The sequence below is a fragment of the Equus quagga genome, chromosome 13 (genome assembly GCF_021613505.1).
Source record: "Equus quagga isolate Etosha38 chromosome 13, UCLA_HA_Equagga_1.0, whole genome shotgun sequence".
Classification (NCBI taxonomy): Eukaryota; Metazoa; Chordata; class Mammalia; order Perissodactyla; family Equidae; genus Equus; species Equus quagga.
Genome location: NC_060279.1, coordinates 53,188,265 through 53,205,903, shown reverse-complemented (window position 1 = coordinate 53,205,903; position 17,639 = coordinate 53,188,265). Strand labels below are relative to the sequence as shown.

General features: G+C 55.8%; 1 protein-coding gene across 2 annotated transcripts in view; it reads right to left on the bottom strand.

The window, feature by feature from the left end:
- Positions 1 to 2,061: 2,061 nt before the first annotated feature.
- SLC12A3 (solute carrier family 12 member 3) overlaps positions 2,062 to 17,639 on the bottom strand; it is a 35,086-nt gene continuing 19,508 nt past the window's right edge. Inside the window, exons 19-26 of one of the 2 annotated variants that reach the window (XM_046684439.1) lie at positions 17,264 to 17,346; positions 16,055 to 16,132; positions 15,248 to 15,349; positions 14,245 to 14,356; positions 11,775 to 11,861; positions 8,618 to 8,753; positions 7,056 to 7,123; positions 2,062 to 2,486 (exon numbers count right to left, since the gene is read on the bottom strand). In XM_046684439.1, coding sequence (XP_046540395.1) covers positions 2,345 to 2,486; positions 7,056 to 7,123; positions 8,618 to 8,753; positions 11,775 to 11,861; positions 14,245 to 14,356; positions 15,248 to 15,349; positions 16,055 to 16,132; positions 17,264 to 17,346 — 808 coding nt within the window. In that variant the 3' untranslated portion in view covers positions 2,062 to 2,344. Of the gene's footprint in view, positions 2,487 to 7,055; positions 7,124 to 8,617; positions 8,754 to 9,484; positions 9,561 to 11,774; positions 11,862 to 14,244; positions 14,357 to 15,247; positions 15,350 to 16,054; positions 16,133 to 17,263; positions 17,347 to 17,639 lie in introns of those variants that run through there. The other variant, XR_006891776.1, reaches the window with a different exon arrangement.

The window sequence follows — 17,639 nt, the reverse complement described above, 5'->3', positions numbered from 1 at the left end:
GGCTCTAGAAAGGCAAGCATTCCCTGATTGAGGCTTTGACTTATCTGGAGCTGGGGGTTGGTCCCAGGTCCACTGAATGGCTGGGACGCAGGCCCGCCTCTCGGGAGCCCTCAGCAGCAGGGGAGCCGTTCCTAAAGAACTCAGCCAGGCACCCGGTCCTTCCCAGCAAGCCGTTCCTAAAGAACTCAGCCAGGCACTCGGTCCTTCCCAGCAAGCGCTGATGCGGTGAAGAGCCTCAGGGCTTCTAACACCGGGAACCCAGAGCCTTTGTTCTCTGCAGTGGGAGGACCTGAGAAACGCTGAAGTCCTTTGGGTTCTAACTGTGGAAGATGACATGAGCGGAGCCACGTTAAAATACAGCTGGAGCTGCCATTTCAGAAGACTCGCCTCGCACGTCTTGTTTTCTTTATCTTCCAAACTGGATCAACCGCCAACATTCCAAGAAGTCAGTAAGGGCAAGAATATCCTGTCTGCAAGGATTGATGAAACTAGACTTCACTGACCACGGAATCTTAACCAATCAACGAAGTACGAGGCTAGCCTTTTGCCTGATGACCGAATCCCGAACCCATCTATGAAGTACAAACCCAGCCTTACCTCATCCGGCAACGGTGAACTCTTCTTTACTACAACTCACCTGGTCCTCCCTTTTTCCACAAAAACCCTGAGCCCTTCTCCTGTAATCGGAACGCAGTTTAGGTTTCTACCTGAATCTCTGCTCCCCAAATTGTCATTCTTCGATCCCAATAAATGCTTTGCCTCTTAAACTGGTTTCTGTTTTTGCCGGTTGATATATCCAAGAAAGAGATTTTGCCTTCATGACTGAATGTGCACTTCAGGGGCCCGGAGAGGGCCAGTCAAAACCAAAGATACTTTGTTTCTTCAGTGACCCCAGTGCCACTGGAAGAAGGCCCGCCAATGGCATCCCTGACAACAAACCTTTATGCTGCTCCGGTGTGTCTGGAGCTGAAATGCCCTTCCAGGAAGCCCCACCCACCAGTCTCTGATGTAATTCTGCTCCTGCATCCAGCTAGGCTGGTGCAAACCTCTGAGCTATTCAACCATAGTAACCGGAACATCCCTACCTGGGCAGGCTTCATCCTCCCCAGGTTCTCTCTTGCCTCGGACCCCAGTCTTGCATTCCTCTCCCCGCAGCCCCCTCTGCCACTTGCATTGTTTCCATCTCTTACTGGCGGCTCCTCCTCCCCTGTCCTTTCACCTGGCCCTGGGGCTGGGTTTGGACCTTTCTGATCCTCCGCCCAATCTTGCCGTCTTTGCATCCTCTCTTCCACTTCCCCATTCCCGACCCACCAAACCTGCATCCGTGGCCGAACTCCATCCTCCACCCCCAACCAAACCTGACAGGTACCCTTCCAGACCCTGGAAATCCCGCCCCTTCTCTGAAGCTCCTTCCTGACGTGCCCACCCTCAATACCCCTCCTTGCGTGTTTTGTCCTTTCCCTTTCCTTCCCTGGAGGATGAGCAGAGGAAAGGGCAGTGGTGCCCAACATGGCCTTTCTCCAAATCAGCTGGGCTCCCTGCTGTGCAGAAAAAACTGCAGGGAACAAAAGAAAGTCTAAGCTGTGTTTTTCACCTCCCATTAGTGGGTCCCAAACTCATTTTAGTGGATTGCAACCAACATTAAAAGGAGAAAAGGAACCAGCACAGAAAATATCGGAGTGCATCACCCTTAGTAAGTATCACTTTGTGACCCTTTAGTTTCACTGTGTTTGTTCCAAGTGTCAATGTGAAATATATTTCTTACTGTGGGTTGCAGCCCCCAAAAGTTTGAAAGTCCCTGGTCTAGCAAAGAACCAACCAAAACACTGAAGACACATTATTATTGAAAGTGAAGGTAGTGAGAGGTGGTTAAAGAAATTTGCATTATTTTGGAGGCTCAAAGAGCCCTGCAGTTCTCCTGTGAGGGCCACAGGTGGGGCGCCCATTCTCCTGACCATCAGAGGACGGGGGCTTGGTTAGGGGGTCCCCCAGGGAAAGTCAGTAGAAAGTGTCAATGCTCACACCCCCGCTCTGACTCTCATTTGTATGTAAATCAAAGGCTGAAATTTGATTAGTTATAATTAGGATCAAAAGAAAACTTAAAAGGACTATGTGTCCCCAGAGAACTTTCCGTGTGACTCCATCTGCTGCTTCTCCAGTCCATAAACACAAAGCCCAGAGGACAGGGCCGAGGGGGTGGGGGCCAGTTGTTCGGAGCCACAGCTTCTTCAGTGGGATCATCCGATGCTACAGCTTAAAGTGCAATAGAACGTGAATCTCGTCCCTGAGGAGAGGTGGGCATCCCGTGCGCCCTCGGCTTTGGGAGGGCACGGCAAGCATGAAGTTACTGGCAGTAAAAGGTGAGCACATTTTCCTGGTTTCCTCGGATCAGGATGACAGGAGGTCTGAGGTCCTGGGACAGCGTCTCCAGCCAGGCCATGTACAGCGAGCTAGGGCACTTCCCCTTTCTCCCTATGGGCAAGGTGCTGCAAGGCAGGAAGGAACGGCAGATGAGAAATTACCAAGGGTCTTCCCCACACAGCCCGAGTTTGCTTTCTGAACAGCAGCTCTGTGAATTGACCCCTTCGGAGCTCCTCTTCCCAGCCACCCTAAGAATGACCGCCTGCTCTCCTAAAAGTAGGACTCAAAATGTACCTTCAGGCACGAAGCACTTCTAAACAAGGCCGTGGCGTGTAAGGCCCCCATGATCTGATCCCCACCAGCCTCCACAGCCTCACCTCCTACCACCCTCAGCCTCCCTCACACAGCCTACAGCCACAGTGGCTTTCTTTCCATTCCTGAAAAAAATGACAAGCTTGCTCCTGCCCCAGGGCCTTTGCATGAGATGTTCTCTCCACTCAGAAGGCAGCACCCCCAACTCTTTGAAGGTTGGCTCCTTGGAATCACTCAGGTCTTGGCTCAAGGGACCTCCTTCTCTGATCACCCCCTCCAGAGCTGACCTCCCATCTGTCTTTATCGTATCACCCTATGTCATTATCTTCATAGCACTTCACCCTCTCAAGATCTCCTTCATTTATTTGTTGGCTGTCTGTCTCCCTACTAGACTGCATGTTCAGGCCTGGTCTGTCTTGTTCACCACCCTTTCCCTGGGCCTAGAACACAGTCTGATACTGTTGAGCTGTTGTGGGTGATCCACCCCACCTGGCCACTCGAATCATGCCAGCCTTGCCTCTCTGGCCACACACCTGCCTGTGGCCACAACAATGTGACATGTTCACGTGTTTCAGCTGCGTGTCCTAGCCCTGCCTCCTGCCACATATGCAAGGCCCAGGGAGGAGGACTCTGCCATTGCCCTGGGAGGGCCCCTTGTCTGCTGCAATGCTGCGCAAATACCACGATGCCCGGGAGTGCTCTTCAGCCATATTTCCATGGCTATTTCAGGAAGGGACTTTCCACCATCTCGAGATTCCAAAAATGCTTCAGGATGGCTGCAGCTGCCCTGCTCTTGGCTCCTGGAAAGCCGGCATCTCCAGACCCAGCTGGTGGGACATGAAGGAGGGGCCCTGGCACCTTAGGTGGGACTGCACTTTGTTTTCCCAAAGTACGTCCACAGGTATTACTTCATCTGAACCTCTAAACAGCCCTGGGGGAAGGGCAGGGCCCACAGCAACAGCCTCTCTCCCAGTTGAGGGGACCTGGGCAGACGGGGGGTGCTGTGTGAGGACGCTGGGCTCAGAGCATGGGCTCTGGTGTCAGAGAGGAGATAGGAGTCGTGGCTTTGCCACTTCCTCAGCCACGTGGTGCCTGAGGCTCAGTTTTCTCTTCCTCAAAGTGAGGACACAGAAACCTCCTCAGGGGATGTTCGTGAGCTCTAAAGAAGACGAAACACAGGAAGAATGTCGCACAACGCCCGGCACAGAGCAAGCCCTTCCTAACATCAGCAGCTCCTGTCAGCACTCGGGATTATTCACCAGCACGAGCTGACCAAGCCGGTGACCACACAAGCTGGGACTTGAACCAAGGTCCCGCAGCTGCCTCTGCTCACTGCAACGCCCACCTCTGCTGAGAAGGCAAATGGGGGTCCCTAAACAGCGCCCCTTATTTAAAATTCCACCCTCAACGCTTCGCTTGGGACAAGCACCACCCTCCTTTAAGAGGCAAGGTCCCCAGGATGGGGGAAGGCAGATGGGAACAAGGACATGTCAATAAGCTAGTGTCACCTTAGTTAGAACGTTTTTGTTTGTCTGGTGACTTGCCAGGGAAAAGGGAAGTGGGATATTGAAACCTAACTTTCCTGATTCAACAGTTATGCCAGAGGCTGAAAACGCCCGTTGGGATCATTTTCCAGGACTGAATTCAGAAACATCAAAGGCCCAAAGGCCCCGAGGAGACTGGGGGCTGCTTCAGCAGGGGCAGGGCCCTCCCACCCCCCCTGCTGTGGCCTTTCAAGCTTCAGCGTGCAGTTCCCTCCCCCAGCAGAGCCTGTCCACCTGTCCGAGGGACAGACTCCCTTACGGTCACCCCCAGCGAGAGTCAATGACGCTCTATTCCTGCTCACAGGATGCGTGCACTTAAAGCTACTAATCTTTAGAAACAAAGCTGCTCCAGAACAAAGGAACTTTTTGTTCAGAATTGCAGCTCTTAGCCACAGAGAAAGGCAGCCTTGGATCTAACCTAGATGTGGAATGATAATCCCACGTCAGAACATGTCGCAGGCTTCGAAGCCGCTCCCCGCGTCGCAGCCAGGAGATCCTGGACAAGAGGATGAGCTCCTCGGAGACTCAGCTTCCTCCTCTCCAAAGCGTGTGTGGAGGGAGACAAAATAGAACCACTTCACAGAGTTCTGAAAATTAATTTGGCCCAGGGCCTTGAGTGTCGCAGAGACTCAATTCCATAAAATGCGATGTTGATTATCATTATTTCGATCATTGCTATTTGGCCTCAAGGAGGGAGTCTTTATGGAAAAAAGAGGTGTCTAGGCTGGAAAGTAAGGCCAGAAGTAGGTGGTTAGTCTCGTCAAAGGCCGTCGGAGTGGTTACTAGGCTGGTTTGTCAGCTCTGCGGGTTAAGCTGAACTCAAACATGGCTGTTAATCAGATAAACCACTGATCAATTAGTAGACAATAAACAGCCAAGATCTGCCTCAAACCCGCTCTAGAAAATGCTCCACGCAGGCTCCCTGAAGTGCTGGACAACGTGATGTTGTCGTTTCGCTGCAGCTGGGGAGGATGATTTCTTCCTCAGAATTCCTGGGGAAGGCAGCTTCCTGGGCTCCGCTCCAGACCCTTGTCTGGAGGGAACTGAGGAATTTGCCATTTTCCACAAGCTCGTGGTGGCCCTGGTGAAGGTGACGCTCAGACTGAACTTTTAGAAACCAGGGCGCGTCTCCAGGCTGGAGGTCAGCACCACAAATCGGCAGCTGCTCTGTCCTCCCACTGAGTTGGCCCGACAGCCGGGCCCTCTGGGCAACAGCTGCGGCTGCCGCCATGGGTGGGATGCTGTGTGCCCGCGTCTTCTCAGGATGGCTGGCCTCACGGTTATTTGTCTCAGCTAATTCCACAAAGGCTGGCAGGCGGGGACTGGCTTCCCCACGAAGGCTGGGGCTGAGGGAGTGGGAGAGCCGAGGCGCCAGCAGATGGACACGTCCAGGGATGAAATTCCTCATCTGATGGCCTGGGAGACTGACTCATTTTAGGGCAAATACACTTAGAACCATGGCATGTTAGACTGAAAGAAAATCTTGGAGAAATGATCTAGTTTAACTCTTCTCTGTAATCAGGGAAACTAAGGCTCAGAGAAGTTGGGTCACTTGCCCAAGACCACACTGTGGGCTAACAGCAGAGACAGAATGCAAACTTGCTTCTCTGAACAGAGGCGGCATCCACGAAGACGCGGTTGGCACACCCAGGTATCACACCCACAAAAGGTGCAGGGAGCCATCTCAGGACGAAGCCCTTCCCACTGTCTTGCACTGTGACTCAGTCTGCACCCAGGCCAACCTTGCCCCAGGAACATTCTCTGCAAGGTGTTGGCCAGAGGCTTGGAGAGAAGCCCGGCCCTTCTCCTTGTCACAGTTCCCACATCAAAGCAAATGTGGAGCACTTTCTTTGCACAAAAAATCATCTCCCTAAAAGCCCCAGGAAGCACCGTTTCAGGCAGGGCCAGCTTCATGGGTGTGCAATCTGTGTTCACACGGCCCTGCACTGAGGAGGGCTCCTTGCTGGGTCTCATGCTCTGCTGTTACCCTCTTGACATTCTTAACAGTTTCTGAATAAGGGCCCCACATGTTCATTTTGCACTGGGCCCTGCAAATTGAGTGCTTCATCCTGGTTTCAGGGGATGGAAAAACAGGCTCAGGAGGATTCTCGGCTGTCTGTCCCACGGAATTCCCAGGTGGCTAGCCCCCAGGAAATGTAGGACAGGCCAGGTTCACGCCTTGGCAAGTACCCTCATTCCCTCTGAGCTTTGAGGGGACTCAGGTGGCGTGGTTGACCATGTTCTTCCTCTTGGGCTCCCAGAGAGCAGAGCCACCCCGAGACTCTCTCTGTGCCACTGTCACCTTCCACAGACTTGGCCTTGGCCAATACCCACCAGAAGCAGCTCCTCCCTGGACACAGGCAGCAGCAGCGGCAGCCCAAGGGTCTGACCAGCACGGAGCTGGAACCGCTGGGGCCGGGCAGGCCTCTGCTTCTGCCGCCCTGCTCTGCAGGCTGGGCACCAACGTCAGTTGGAGGTGGCCGATGGACAAAGAGGGCTAGATGATTCTCAACCAACTAGGAATCGATTTTCTTCTGGAATGAGCTGGGTCCACTTTGCCAAGGTGAATTTGGCAGGAAAAGGCAACACACCAGGGAAAAGCCCAGGTGAGGGGAGTCAGTGAGGCCTGGGGTGTGCGAGGCCTGGAACTCTGCCAGGGGCACGGGGTGGACACGGGCCCGGCACTGGCTGAGAAGCTACTAGGGCTGTGTTTACAGGACCTGTGGGCACTTCCACCTCACAAGGGAAGGCTCTGGGCCTCGGCCGGTGTCCACCCTTCCCAGAGCTGACACCTCTGGCCTCTGAGACTGGCTTCCTCTCCCGCCGGGCGCTACTCACATGACAACAAGAGCGGCATCTCGGGAGTAATCCAGCAGAATCTCGTTCAGCCTCACCTGCCGAAGGGACTGGGGCGAGGAAAGCCACATGGTCACTCCCCACATCCCCAGGAGCAGTTCCCACCAAGCCCAGGGGCCTCTTTTAACCTTTCAGAGTGGGTGCCTGAATGATTCCTCCTACAGCATTATAGATGCTCCTGCCTCCAGGAAGGAAGGGGCTCCTCACAGTAACTGAGTGCCTAGCTCACTTCCTTGAGAAATCCTCCTTGGTTTTTCCTTGCCTGACCTTGTTACCATGACCAGCAAGAGAGCGGGGAGAGAGCACTTTACGTGGTGTGGGAGAGCTGGGTTCAAACCCCAGCCCCGATGGTCCTCAGCAGAGAGAACCTGAGCAGGGCACGTTGCCTCCGTGAACTTCACGGTCTTTATCTGTAAAATGGGCATGGTAATACCCTCCCCAGGGAATGTGGGAGGATAGGGGGAGAGAACCTGTGCAAAAGCACCAAGCAGAGGGCCTGGTCCTGGAAGGCACCTGATAAGGTGGACTCGGAGCAGGGGTGGAGCGCTCCGGCGCCTCTGGAACGGAGAAGGCACCAGCCTTCACAGACGCCAGCTTTATTCAGCACGCCCCCAGGAGCCGGGCAGCTGTGGGCCCTTGGGGGCAGGGCCTCCAGGCTGACGGATCAGGGAATTCCTCAAAGCTCGTGTGGGCTGGTTGTGGGGGAGACTCCCTCCCACCCCAAGACCTGTCTCCAAACTGTTCAGAAATGACTGACACTCAGAGTCTGATAGTGGATGGACACCCCACTTGTGAGAATGAAAAAGTGAGTTAACCTAGACCAGGGACTGGATCTCGAACCACTGACATCTGCGTGGAACAATTCTTCGTTGTGGGAACTGTCCTGTGGGTCGTAGGATGTCTAGCAGCATCCTATGTGTCATACTCACTAAGCGACAGCAGCAATCCCACCTCCCCGTGGGGATAACGGAAAATGTCTCCAGAGCTTGCACATGTCCTCTGAGGGGCAAAATCACCCCAGGGAGGAGCATGGACCCGCGGCACCCAGGGAGCAGAGCTGTGACCCCCGGTCCCACCTTGCAATGGCCGCCGCAGCCCCGCTCTCCTTTAGCCCTCATTAGAGGCCTGGAGATGCTGACTGGGCAGAGGGCCGCCTGCCTTGTTGGGCCACAGGACAAATCTGCCTTGACCTTCACCACTTGTCTCATAAGTCCCTTCCAGCAGGCAGGGAGGAGCGGGGAGGAGAGGGGGAGGGGCTCTGGGCAGCCCGTCGCCAAGGTGGGGGCTGGCTCAACATGGGCAGGAGGACCAGGCTCCCACACCAAGGCTGGCTCTGAGTTCCACATCTGGGTTACCGGGCAGCCCGAGCACTTGTGGCTTCAGGATATCTCAGGGCGGGGGGGGGGGGGGGGGGGGGCGCGGGAGCAGGGTGGAGGGTCAAGGGGCAGGAGCTGAGGAAGCTCAGGTGAGATGGGGCACAGGGCCCTGACCCCGGGGGGAACTTGACCCCACCCCAGCCCAGCAAGGCCTCCTCTCTCCGGCACCTTGACTCTATTCTTGTTAATCTCCTCATCCGAGATCTTCCAGGGGCAGTCCCGCCTCATCTCAGTGACCGTGGCCTCGTCCTTGAAGCCATCGTTCAGGCGGAAGGGTGCAATCATGTCCTCAAACCGCTTGGTGCTGGGGAGAGAGAGCAGGTGAGACGGGGCACGAAGGCGCGGTCTCCAGGGAAAGCAGGCCCTGGAGGGAGATGGAGGCAGATGCCACAGGGACATATGTGTCAGGCTGAACCCCATTCTGACGCTGCCTTTCACATCGAGGCAGCTCCCTTGCTGAATTCAGCACTGATGGGCGGGTCCGGCTTTCAACAGAACCTCCACGCGTTGTCCCTGACAGCTGACCTGGGACCCACCTCCACTCACAGACTGTGCCACAGGTCACCGGTGACTGAGCACTGTTCTGAGCCAGGCTCTGCGCTACACAACAGTGAACAAACCAGACAAGCTCCCCCATCCTCACAGAGCTCAAGGTCTGCTGGGTGACAAACAGGCAAATAAACATAGATTGGAGGTTTTGTGCAGGCACAAACTGAATGCTGGGATGGGGGACAACAGGGGTGGGGAAGGCCTCTCTGGACCCAAAGGACGCCTGTCCTTCTGAAGCCAGCTATGCACAGGGCAGGGAATGCTGGAGCAAACAGAACTGAAGGAGCAAAGGCCCTGAGGCCGAAGCATGCTTGGTCTGTCTGGGGAGCAGTGAAGGAACCCAGGTGTCTGGAACGAGGTGCATGCAGGGAGAGCGGGAGGAGGCAAGGACAGACAGGTCGTGAGGGGCCAGATCAGGCAGGCCTTTGTTATTTGCCGCGAGCGAGACAGGAAGCTGTTGGAGGGTTTCTATGCGATCTGACTTACGTTATTAAAGATAGAAATTTGGACTGCTCGGCATTCAGATGAGGCCATCTGAAGCAATGAAGATGGATGAGCTCACCTGGGGACAGAGTAAAGAGACAAGGGTCCAGGGCCGAACCCCAAGGATGCCAACAAGTGTAAGTAAGGCAAAGGAGGAAGAGTCAGCAAAGGAAACTGAAAGAAGGACCCCTGAGGTAGGAGGAAACCAGTAGAGGTGGCGTCTCAGAACCCAAAGAACTGTTTCCAGAAGGATCACTGTGTCAAAGGCAACTGACAGGCGGAGGAAGTTGAGGACAGGTGTGGGCTCTGTGGATCTGTCGGTGCAGAGGTCACCGATGACGCCGGCCGGGGTGATTTCGGTGGAGCAGTGGTGGAAGGCAGTCCTGAGCGAGCGGGAGGAGGAGGGCCGGGGAGGAAGTGACGACAGTAGAACTTCACTTCGGAGAAGTTTGACTGTGCAAGGGTGGGGAGAAATGGTCCAGGAGGTGGAGGCAGATGGGGGCAAAGGAGGGGATTAAAGATCGGAGATGCTGCATGGGGTCTGCACGCTGGCTGTCGCAGCCCTCCCCACCTGGAAGGTGTTCCCCGTCTCTCTCTGTTCAAGGCCTTTCTCAAGGCTTTGCGCCTCCACCAACAGAGACGATCCATCCTCTCTGGCATCCTGGTCCGTCTCTGCAGCATTGTGATGGCTCCTGACATCCTCCAGCCTGCACTTCAGCCAGGGTAAACCCTGCAGGGCAGGGCTGCAGTGCGCACATTTGCCCTGCGGCTCCAAGCACAGCCCTGAGCAAACGGCAGGAGTCAGTCTGTCCATCACTGCTAAGTCCTGTCTTGACCTCTTTCCCTTTCCAGGTCATGGGAGTTCCAAGGGAGAAGTAAGGGCCAGGAGGGCAGGACCGACCTTACTTGACTGCAGAGACAGAGTCCTGGAGAACCTCATGGAGATTGATTTACAGAAAGCAAATTCTGTTGTAAACGTCTTATTCTAAGAATATGAAATTGAATCATTGGGAAAGGAAATAGTTTCTTCTGATCCCACAATTGAGCCTTGCTGCAAACTCACACAGGGGTTTGCTTAAAGTCTGTGTGCTCACGGGTACATGGCGGCAGGAGGGGAGCTGTTGCTCAGCCCATTCAACATGTTCCCCACTCCAAGCACTGTGTTACTGTAACATCAGGGGCTGCAGCTGCCATGCTTCTGCCTCAGGGCCTTTGTACCTTCCGTTCTGTTTGCTCCAGCACCCCTCAGCCCCCGTGAAGAGGATGTGCCTCTGCCGTGGCTCCTGCAGAAAGAGCTGCCCTCCAGCCATGGGTCTTGGGGCATGTGACTATGCCACCCCTGGCCACAGCCAAGTGCACCAAAGGTAGCCAAGAAACAGCCTTTCCAGTAACTTAGCCCAGCAGGAAGGGATGAGCTGGTCTAGACACAGTCCCTTTTTCAGGAATTTAAACGAGGCAATGCCTGGAGAAGGAGGCAGTTTGCAGTGGAGCTGGGACTGCAGAGAAGGTCAAGATGCAGACAGAGCTCAGAAGCGACAAGTAGGCAGAAGCCACAAACCCAGCATCTATGGAACACTGATTCTGGGCTGGGTGCTACGTTAAGCCCTTTCCGTGGATTGTCGCTAACACAGTGGTTCTCAAAGTGGGGTGCCGGCACCAGCCCCTGAGAGCTTGTTAGACGTGCAGGTTCTCGGGCCCCACCTCAGACCCACTAACTCAGAATCGTGGGGGCGAGAACCAGCAGGTGGTGATTCCGATACATGCCAAGGTTTGAGAACCGCTGTCTGATGAAAACACTCAGGGTCGTGGGGAAAACTGAGAAAACTAGGCAGTTTCCCAGGTAAAATCAGCCTTTTATGAGTAGCCAGCAGCCTGGGCTGGTGATGTGTGAAGCCAGAGTCTCCCTCGGCCTGTGGGGTGGGCGTGGGGGGGTCCCTGTGGATGAGACACAAGCCTCTGCTCAAGCGGCACAACAGCCACGACCCGCACCAGTAAGAGCGTAAAAACCACTTGCTCTAAGAAAAGCACGAATGTGAAAATCCACCCGCCTCCAGCCCAGGTGTGCTTCTGCCAAAGCCCAGAGCTCCCGGATGCAAAGAGAGGACCACAAGCATGAAAATAAACGGCTGCAAAGCCTGACCCTTCCTCTTTCTCTCCTGGAGCCTGTCTCGGTGGCGGTGGGGCGGGCAGCCCCTCCGCCCTTGGCTCACAGGGAGAAAGGGACAATGGGCAGAGGGGCTGCAGCGTACCCAGCTCGCCCTTCTGCCTGGAACCCCCAGTACGGAGAACTCACTGCTCAGCCCGCGGCTTCTGGTTGATGTCGGGAAGGACGTGAACTTCGTGGAAGCCCAGTCGGAACTTGCTCAGCAGAGAAATGATCCTGGAAGACGGAGATGTTTAAAATCGTACTTACTCATTCATTCAATGAATTTTTATGGCGCGCCTGCTGAGGAGAGAGCAGTGAGCAGAACAAGTCCAATCTGCTCACCGCCCTCACAGAGTTTACATTCTAACCCGGGAGGGACGGACAATAAACGAGTAGTGATAACATAGGTCAAATGACAAGTGATCGATTTGTCGACCAGTATTTCCCAAGCATCTGGGGGCCACCCCTGTCCTAGCACACCCGCGCATCAGCCGGGGCCCTCGCTGCAGTGCACATTCTGATTCAGCTGATCTGGGTCAGGGCCTGGGATTCTGCATTTCTGAGAAGATCCCGGGAGATGGGAAGCTGCTGATCCATAGACCACACCTTGAGAAGAAGAAGTCTATGGGACGGGAAGGTAAATACAGGACATTACAGGGCGGCTGGGCAAAGGTAACACACACGAACAAGGTACGGAACCAGGGGTAGTGAGCCAGATGGTGCCAACTTTGCCTCCAACGGGGAGGAGACGCCAGCTGTGGTTTGCAGCAATCAGGGAAGGCTTCACAGAGGAGGTGGCGATCTGGCTGAACGGTGCATGGTGGGTAAACTTATTATAGGCCAAAGCAGGTGGGGTGGGGTGTGTCCACACTGGAATAACCCAAGGAGCCTTGTAAACAACAGGCCTGCCTTTGCCCTAGCCCCTCACTGCATCAGAATCCCTGGGTGGGACATGGCTTTGGTGATATCCCAGGACTAGTTGGCAGGATGCGAGCGCCCCAGCGGGGGAATCCAAATGAGTGACGGTATGGGGGTGCAGGGGGTGGAGTGGGAGCAGTGGGGGGTCAGGGAAGAGAAAGGTGAGGGAGACAAGCCAGAAGGACCAGGCTGGGGCCCAGCTGGCAAGCCACTGCAGGCCCCTGACCTTGGGAGTGAAATTAGGGAAGCAGAGCTGGGGGCCGACATCTCGACATCTCGGTGTATGGGGTTGCGGGGGGGGGGCGGGCAGGAGGCAGCTCAGGCCTGGCCGGGGTTCACGAGGAGGGCAGGGGGCGTGGCCCAGTACAGAGACAGTTGGGGAGCCGAGGAGATGTCACAAGCTCTGCTTGAAAGCACCCCGTGACCCTGTGGGTCTGTGGGCTCGAGCTGAGTGAGGCCAGCTGAGCCCAGCTTCCCCTGGGGGCTGGGGCAGGAGGCTGGGCTGCTTCTGCACCCTTGGGAGGCCAGAGAAGCTGTTTGCCCCGAGCATTGCTGAGTAGGGCCTGCCAGTGGAGAAGTTCTCAACAAGAGTGAGGACAACGAGCTGCGATGGCTGGGTTGTCCTTAACTTGCAGGAGGTGACTGAGAAGGGGTCCTGCGGATGTAGTCCTGGCGTAGGACCAGGGTGGCACGGCCTGAGGTCCCAACCCAGGGGTGTCACAGCTGGGATGGCTGCCGAGGGCACTAGAGGCAGAGCAGGGTTTCTTCTCTTGGGCTAGTTAACTGCACGACTTTGGGCAAGCCCCCCATCCTTCCCTGCCCATGTGCCCCCTCCAGTGGTCCTCTACCCTACGACCTCCGACCTCATTTGACCTTGCTGTAAGCAGCAGTCGCCCAACTCTAAGCACACATGTGCCACCTGCCCGACTCCTGCCACCCCCCCGACCTGTGTATCTGCCTTACTATTTACTTCCTTTTCAGCTTAAATCAACTCACATTCTTACTTAGCCACATGTTGAAAGGAAATTTCATATCACCATTCCAAACAGAGAACCAGCATCTCATGCCAGAAAGAGGCGATTAATAAAACTCGAGTAAATAAAAGAACGTCACTAAATTCCAGCCAGACGCACCGCCTGCCGAGCCCAGGAAGGCCTGCCCTCTGGTGCTTGGACAGGAGATTCGCATGGATTCCTGAGCACAGAATCAACCACAGATTGGGAAAATTAAAGGTCACCTCTCACCAAGAGATTCTGTGGGATTCGCTGCCCCTTCTCTGGGCCACTACAGTCACCTCTGGTCTCACCAGGGACAGCATGCCAAGCTTGGGGGACATTGCACTGAAGGACTCGAAGCTGCACCCCATTTCTCAGGAGGAGGGGCCTTCTCTAGCCTTCATTTCACACAGGTTTCTCCTTGAGGAGACGGTGATTTTAAAATTGAACACCCTCCCTGTCACGGCCGGGACGGGGCCGTCTGCATCTTCTTAAAGGGGGACAGGACACCAAAATGACTTCTGGAATGGAGAGAAACCTGCTCCTGCCCGGAGCTCCCTCACCATCACTGTGACCTGGAGAGAGCAGAGCCCACCTGGGGACGGCGGCCGAGGGTGGGGGGAGCAGGCGGGGGACGCTGGGATAGAGCCGGGATGTGCTGGTCCTGCGTGGCACCCCCACCCCTGCCCGCGCTCCCCGCTTACGCCTTCCGCTCCTGGTCCATCCTGTTGATCTGGCCGCCGACGAACACACGGATCGCGCACTTGCTCCACCTTTTCTTGCGGCCCAGGAGGTAGGGGATGAGGAGGGTGAGGCCTGGCAAGGAGGGTTCCAGGGGTCAAGAGGAAAACGCTCTCAGGGTAAAGCCCTCTCTGGGTTTCCGCTCCGCCACTAGCAAACCCGTCCCCTCTCTGGACCTCAGTTTACCCACCTGTATAATGAGCTCGCGGGACTAAACCAGAGCGGCACACAGGGATCTGTGGGCGGGGCTTATGTGGCCCGCACAATGTTTGGAATAAGTGAGCTGGCTTTTAATAATTGGGGGATTTCATGTGAAAATCAAGATTGCTGTCACTTCTCACTGCATAAGCCACAGATTATGTCGTCACTCTGTGCCTCAGTTTCCCTATTTGTAAAGGGGGTTAAAAACAGTTCCTGTCTGTGGCTTGCCTTAGGTCAATCTGTGTAAAGCACTTGGTGTCAAGCATACGGTAAGTACTCTGTCTATATCAGCCATCACTCATAGGAGGCAGCCTCTTGGAGCAGAAACATTTTCTCTCTATCTAGGACTCTATCCAAGGTCGGAACATAAAGCTGAGAGCCATATGTTTTAAGAAAAATGGGAGAGAGCGTATTTCTTTGGGAAATAAAGAATATCCCTATAGCTTTCCTGTGCAGCAGCCCAAATCTCCCATTTATGTCACGTGCTGTGACCCCTAAGGCGGGCTCATCTGAACCTTCCACCTCACGTTGACCTCAGCTCCTCCTATAAAGTCCTCATTTTACAGCTGAAACACTGGTCCAAGAGAAGGGCCCAGCCAGCCTCCCCCGAGCCCAGTGGGAGGCCCTGGGGCCCTGAGTCCCCTCTGCTGGGCTCTGAGGTCCCACCAGAGGCCTTGTTGAGAGCTGCCAAGAAGGACGGGCCAAGAGAACAGAACCATGGAGGGAAGCGGCCCCAAGAGAGCCGGTGTCCAAGGGGGCGCTGACCTCCATCGTCGAATAGCCAGTAGATGTCGATGGTCTTCTTGCCCTGCTCCGACTGGAAGATGGTGCTGGCCTGCTCCTCCCGCACCAGGGCCTCGGGGTCCACTGCAGGAGCAGAGGCGCACGTCACATGGGAGCAGAGCACATTCGCATGCCTGAGTCTGTCTGAAAACAGAGCCAGCTGCCCTGTGAGGTGGGCTTGCCGTCACCGGGGCTGTGCATGCAGTGCTGGAGCGCCCTGCTGAGGTCATGCATGGGGGCCTGGCCCGGAGCACCAATGGCTCTTCAACACTGAGTCTCTGATGCTCTGGCAGGTTGACCAGGAGTGGGGGTCTATGATGCACCCCTCCCTTGCTCCTAGCTTCTGTCTCCCAGGATTCTGGTGGGCACTGGGGATGGGGGCCATTCTCTTAAAGACTCCTCTGTGCCCCTCAAAGATGCCCACAGGATGCCCCCAGCTCCTGCACTGTGGCTCCCCTGCCTCCCAGAGCATCAGTGGGAAAGGACTGAAGGAGAACCCTACCCCTCCCCTCCCTACCTGTCACACTTGAGCATGACTGGTGGGGCCTTGAAGGGGGCGGAACACGGGCCCAGAGCCCGCTGGGTGGGTTTCCACGATGCCCGGACACTGAAGTCCTCAGCACGGCTGGCAGTCTTTAACACTGCCCAAGCCGTCCCCCTCAGTCACCCGACCCCAGGGGTCTCCGGAGCCTCCTGCCCTTGACCAAGGTCCCGTGTGGCCCACCACTAGCTGCCCCACAGGGCAAGGGCCCTGAGCACTCTGTGGGCCTGCATGGGGTGGAGACTGACGTGTGCCGGAGACAGAAGGCCTGGCCCCGTGGGCGATGGCTTCCTTGGGGTCCTCCGCTGGGTCAAACACAGGGTTAACTGCAAGAGAGAGGGCAGCTTTGTCCCTAGGCTCCCCTGCCTGGGGCAAGTCCTGGTTCCTCCTCTTCACACCAGGAAGAGTCCCGGCTCCTCCCTGCCACTGATTGGGCCCCGCCCTCTGGACCCGGCCCTTTATGCTCCAGCTCCACCGGCTTCTTTCTGCTCCTCAGACCTCGCTCGCTCATGCCCCGCGCAGGCCTCAGTGGTGGGTGCTCCCTGAGCCAGGAGCACGCCTTCCCCAGCCCCACTTCTAGCAAAAGGTCCCCTCCTCAGGGAGGCCTTCCTGACCGCGTGCCCGGTGTCGGAGTCACTGTCTGAAATGACTTATGAGGCCACTGCTTTTCCCGCTGGATCATCAGCTCCCCAAGGGCAGACCCAGTTTAGTTTCCTGTGCGCCCCCAGCGCCTAGCACAGCGTCATCAGGAGCGAGGCTGCTGCTCTGCACAGACTGGCTGATAAATAGTCACCGAACAACTGCTCTGTGCTGGGCGTGCGCTCGGCACTGGGTGACGTGGACGGACGACACCAGGCCCTGCCTGCAGGAAACCCAGGTCCACTCCTTCCAGCTCCCCCGCACCCCTGCCCCTGTTTGTTTTCATATATGCGATTTCTTTCACACCTCCAAATATCACTGATTCTGAGTCTGCGTATTCATATGTGACTTTGCATGTAAAACACCTCCTCACTGGGGGCCCCAACGATGGTCTCAGAGACCAAAACGTCCAGTTGTCATGGCCTACGTGCGCATGCTCGTATTCCGGTGTCTTCACAAGGGCATTCTCCTCTCTCTTCCTTTTCTCTCTCCTCGAACCTCTTTATCCCATCTGGTTACAAAAGCATTCATCGAGCCTGGGCGAGCTCTGGGTTCCAGTCTCGGTTCTGCCCTAAGCTGGAAGCATGACCTTGAACTGGTCACTTCCCCTGTCTGGGCCTCAGTTTCTCCATTTGGGAACCCAATGAGCTCTAAGGGAGCATCAAAAGCTGACTTTCTAGGAGTCTGTGACCTTTTATTCCTTACTAATTTTCCACTTTCTTCCCTCCACCACTTAAAAAAAAATTGGGTTCTAGAACTTTCTGGAATCCTGTTCCAGTTTTTGACAGGGGTGCCAAGCAGGTGGGGTGTGCACTCACTGTGTGCCTGCATCATCTCCGAGATGTTGAGCCCCTCACGCATCCTCATGACACACACACCGTAGTTGAAATCAAAAGCGTCGCTGGAGAGAGAGGAGGTGGGTCAGGCTCCTCCTGGTCCCAGCCCCCAGGCCGCAGGAGGCCACCTGTTGAGAGCTGGCTCTGCCGCCCGCCACACCCTTTCTGCTCTCTGAGCCTCAGTCTCCCCATCCCCGGGAATTGGAGAGTCCCGGGACCTCTTCAGTTGTATAGTCTGTGGCCCGGGAGATCCTGTGGACCCTGTACTTGGGGGGGAAACTAAGTCAGGCCAGTCTTGGAGCCAGGTGCTGTCCTCCTGATACGTTTGGAAAATCCTCAGAGCTCTGCCAACAGAGGT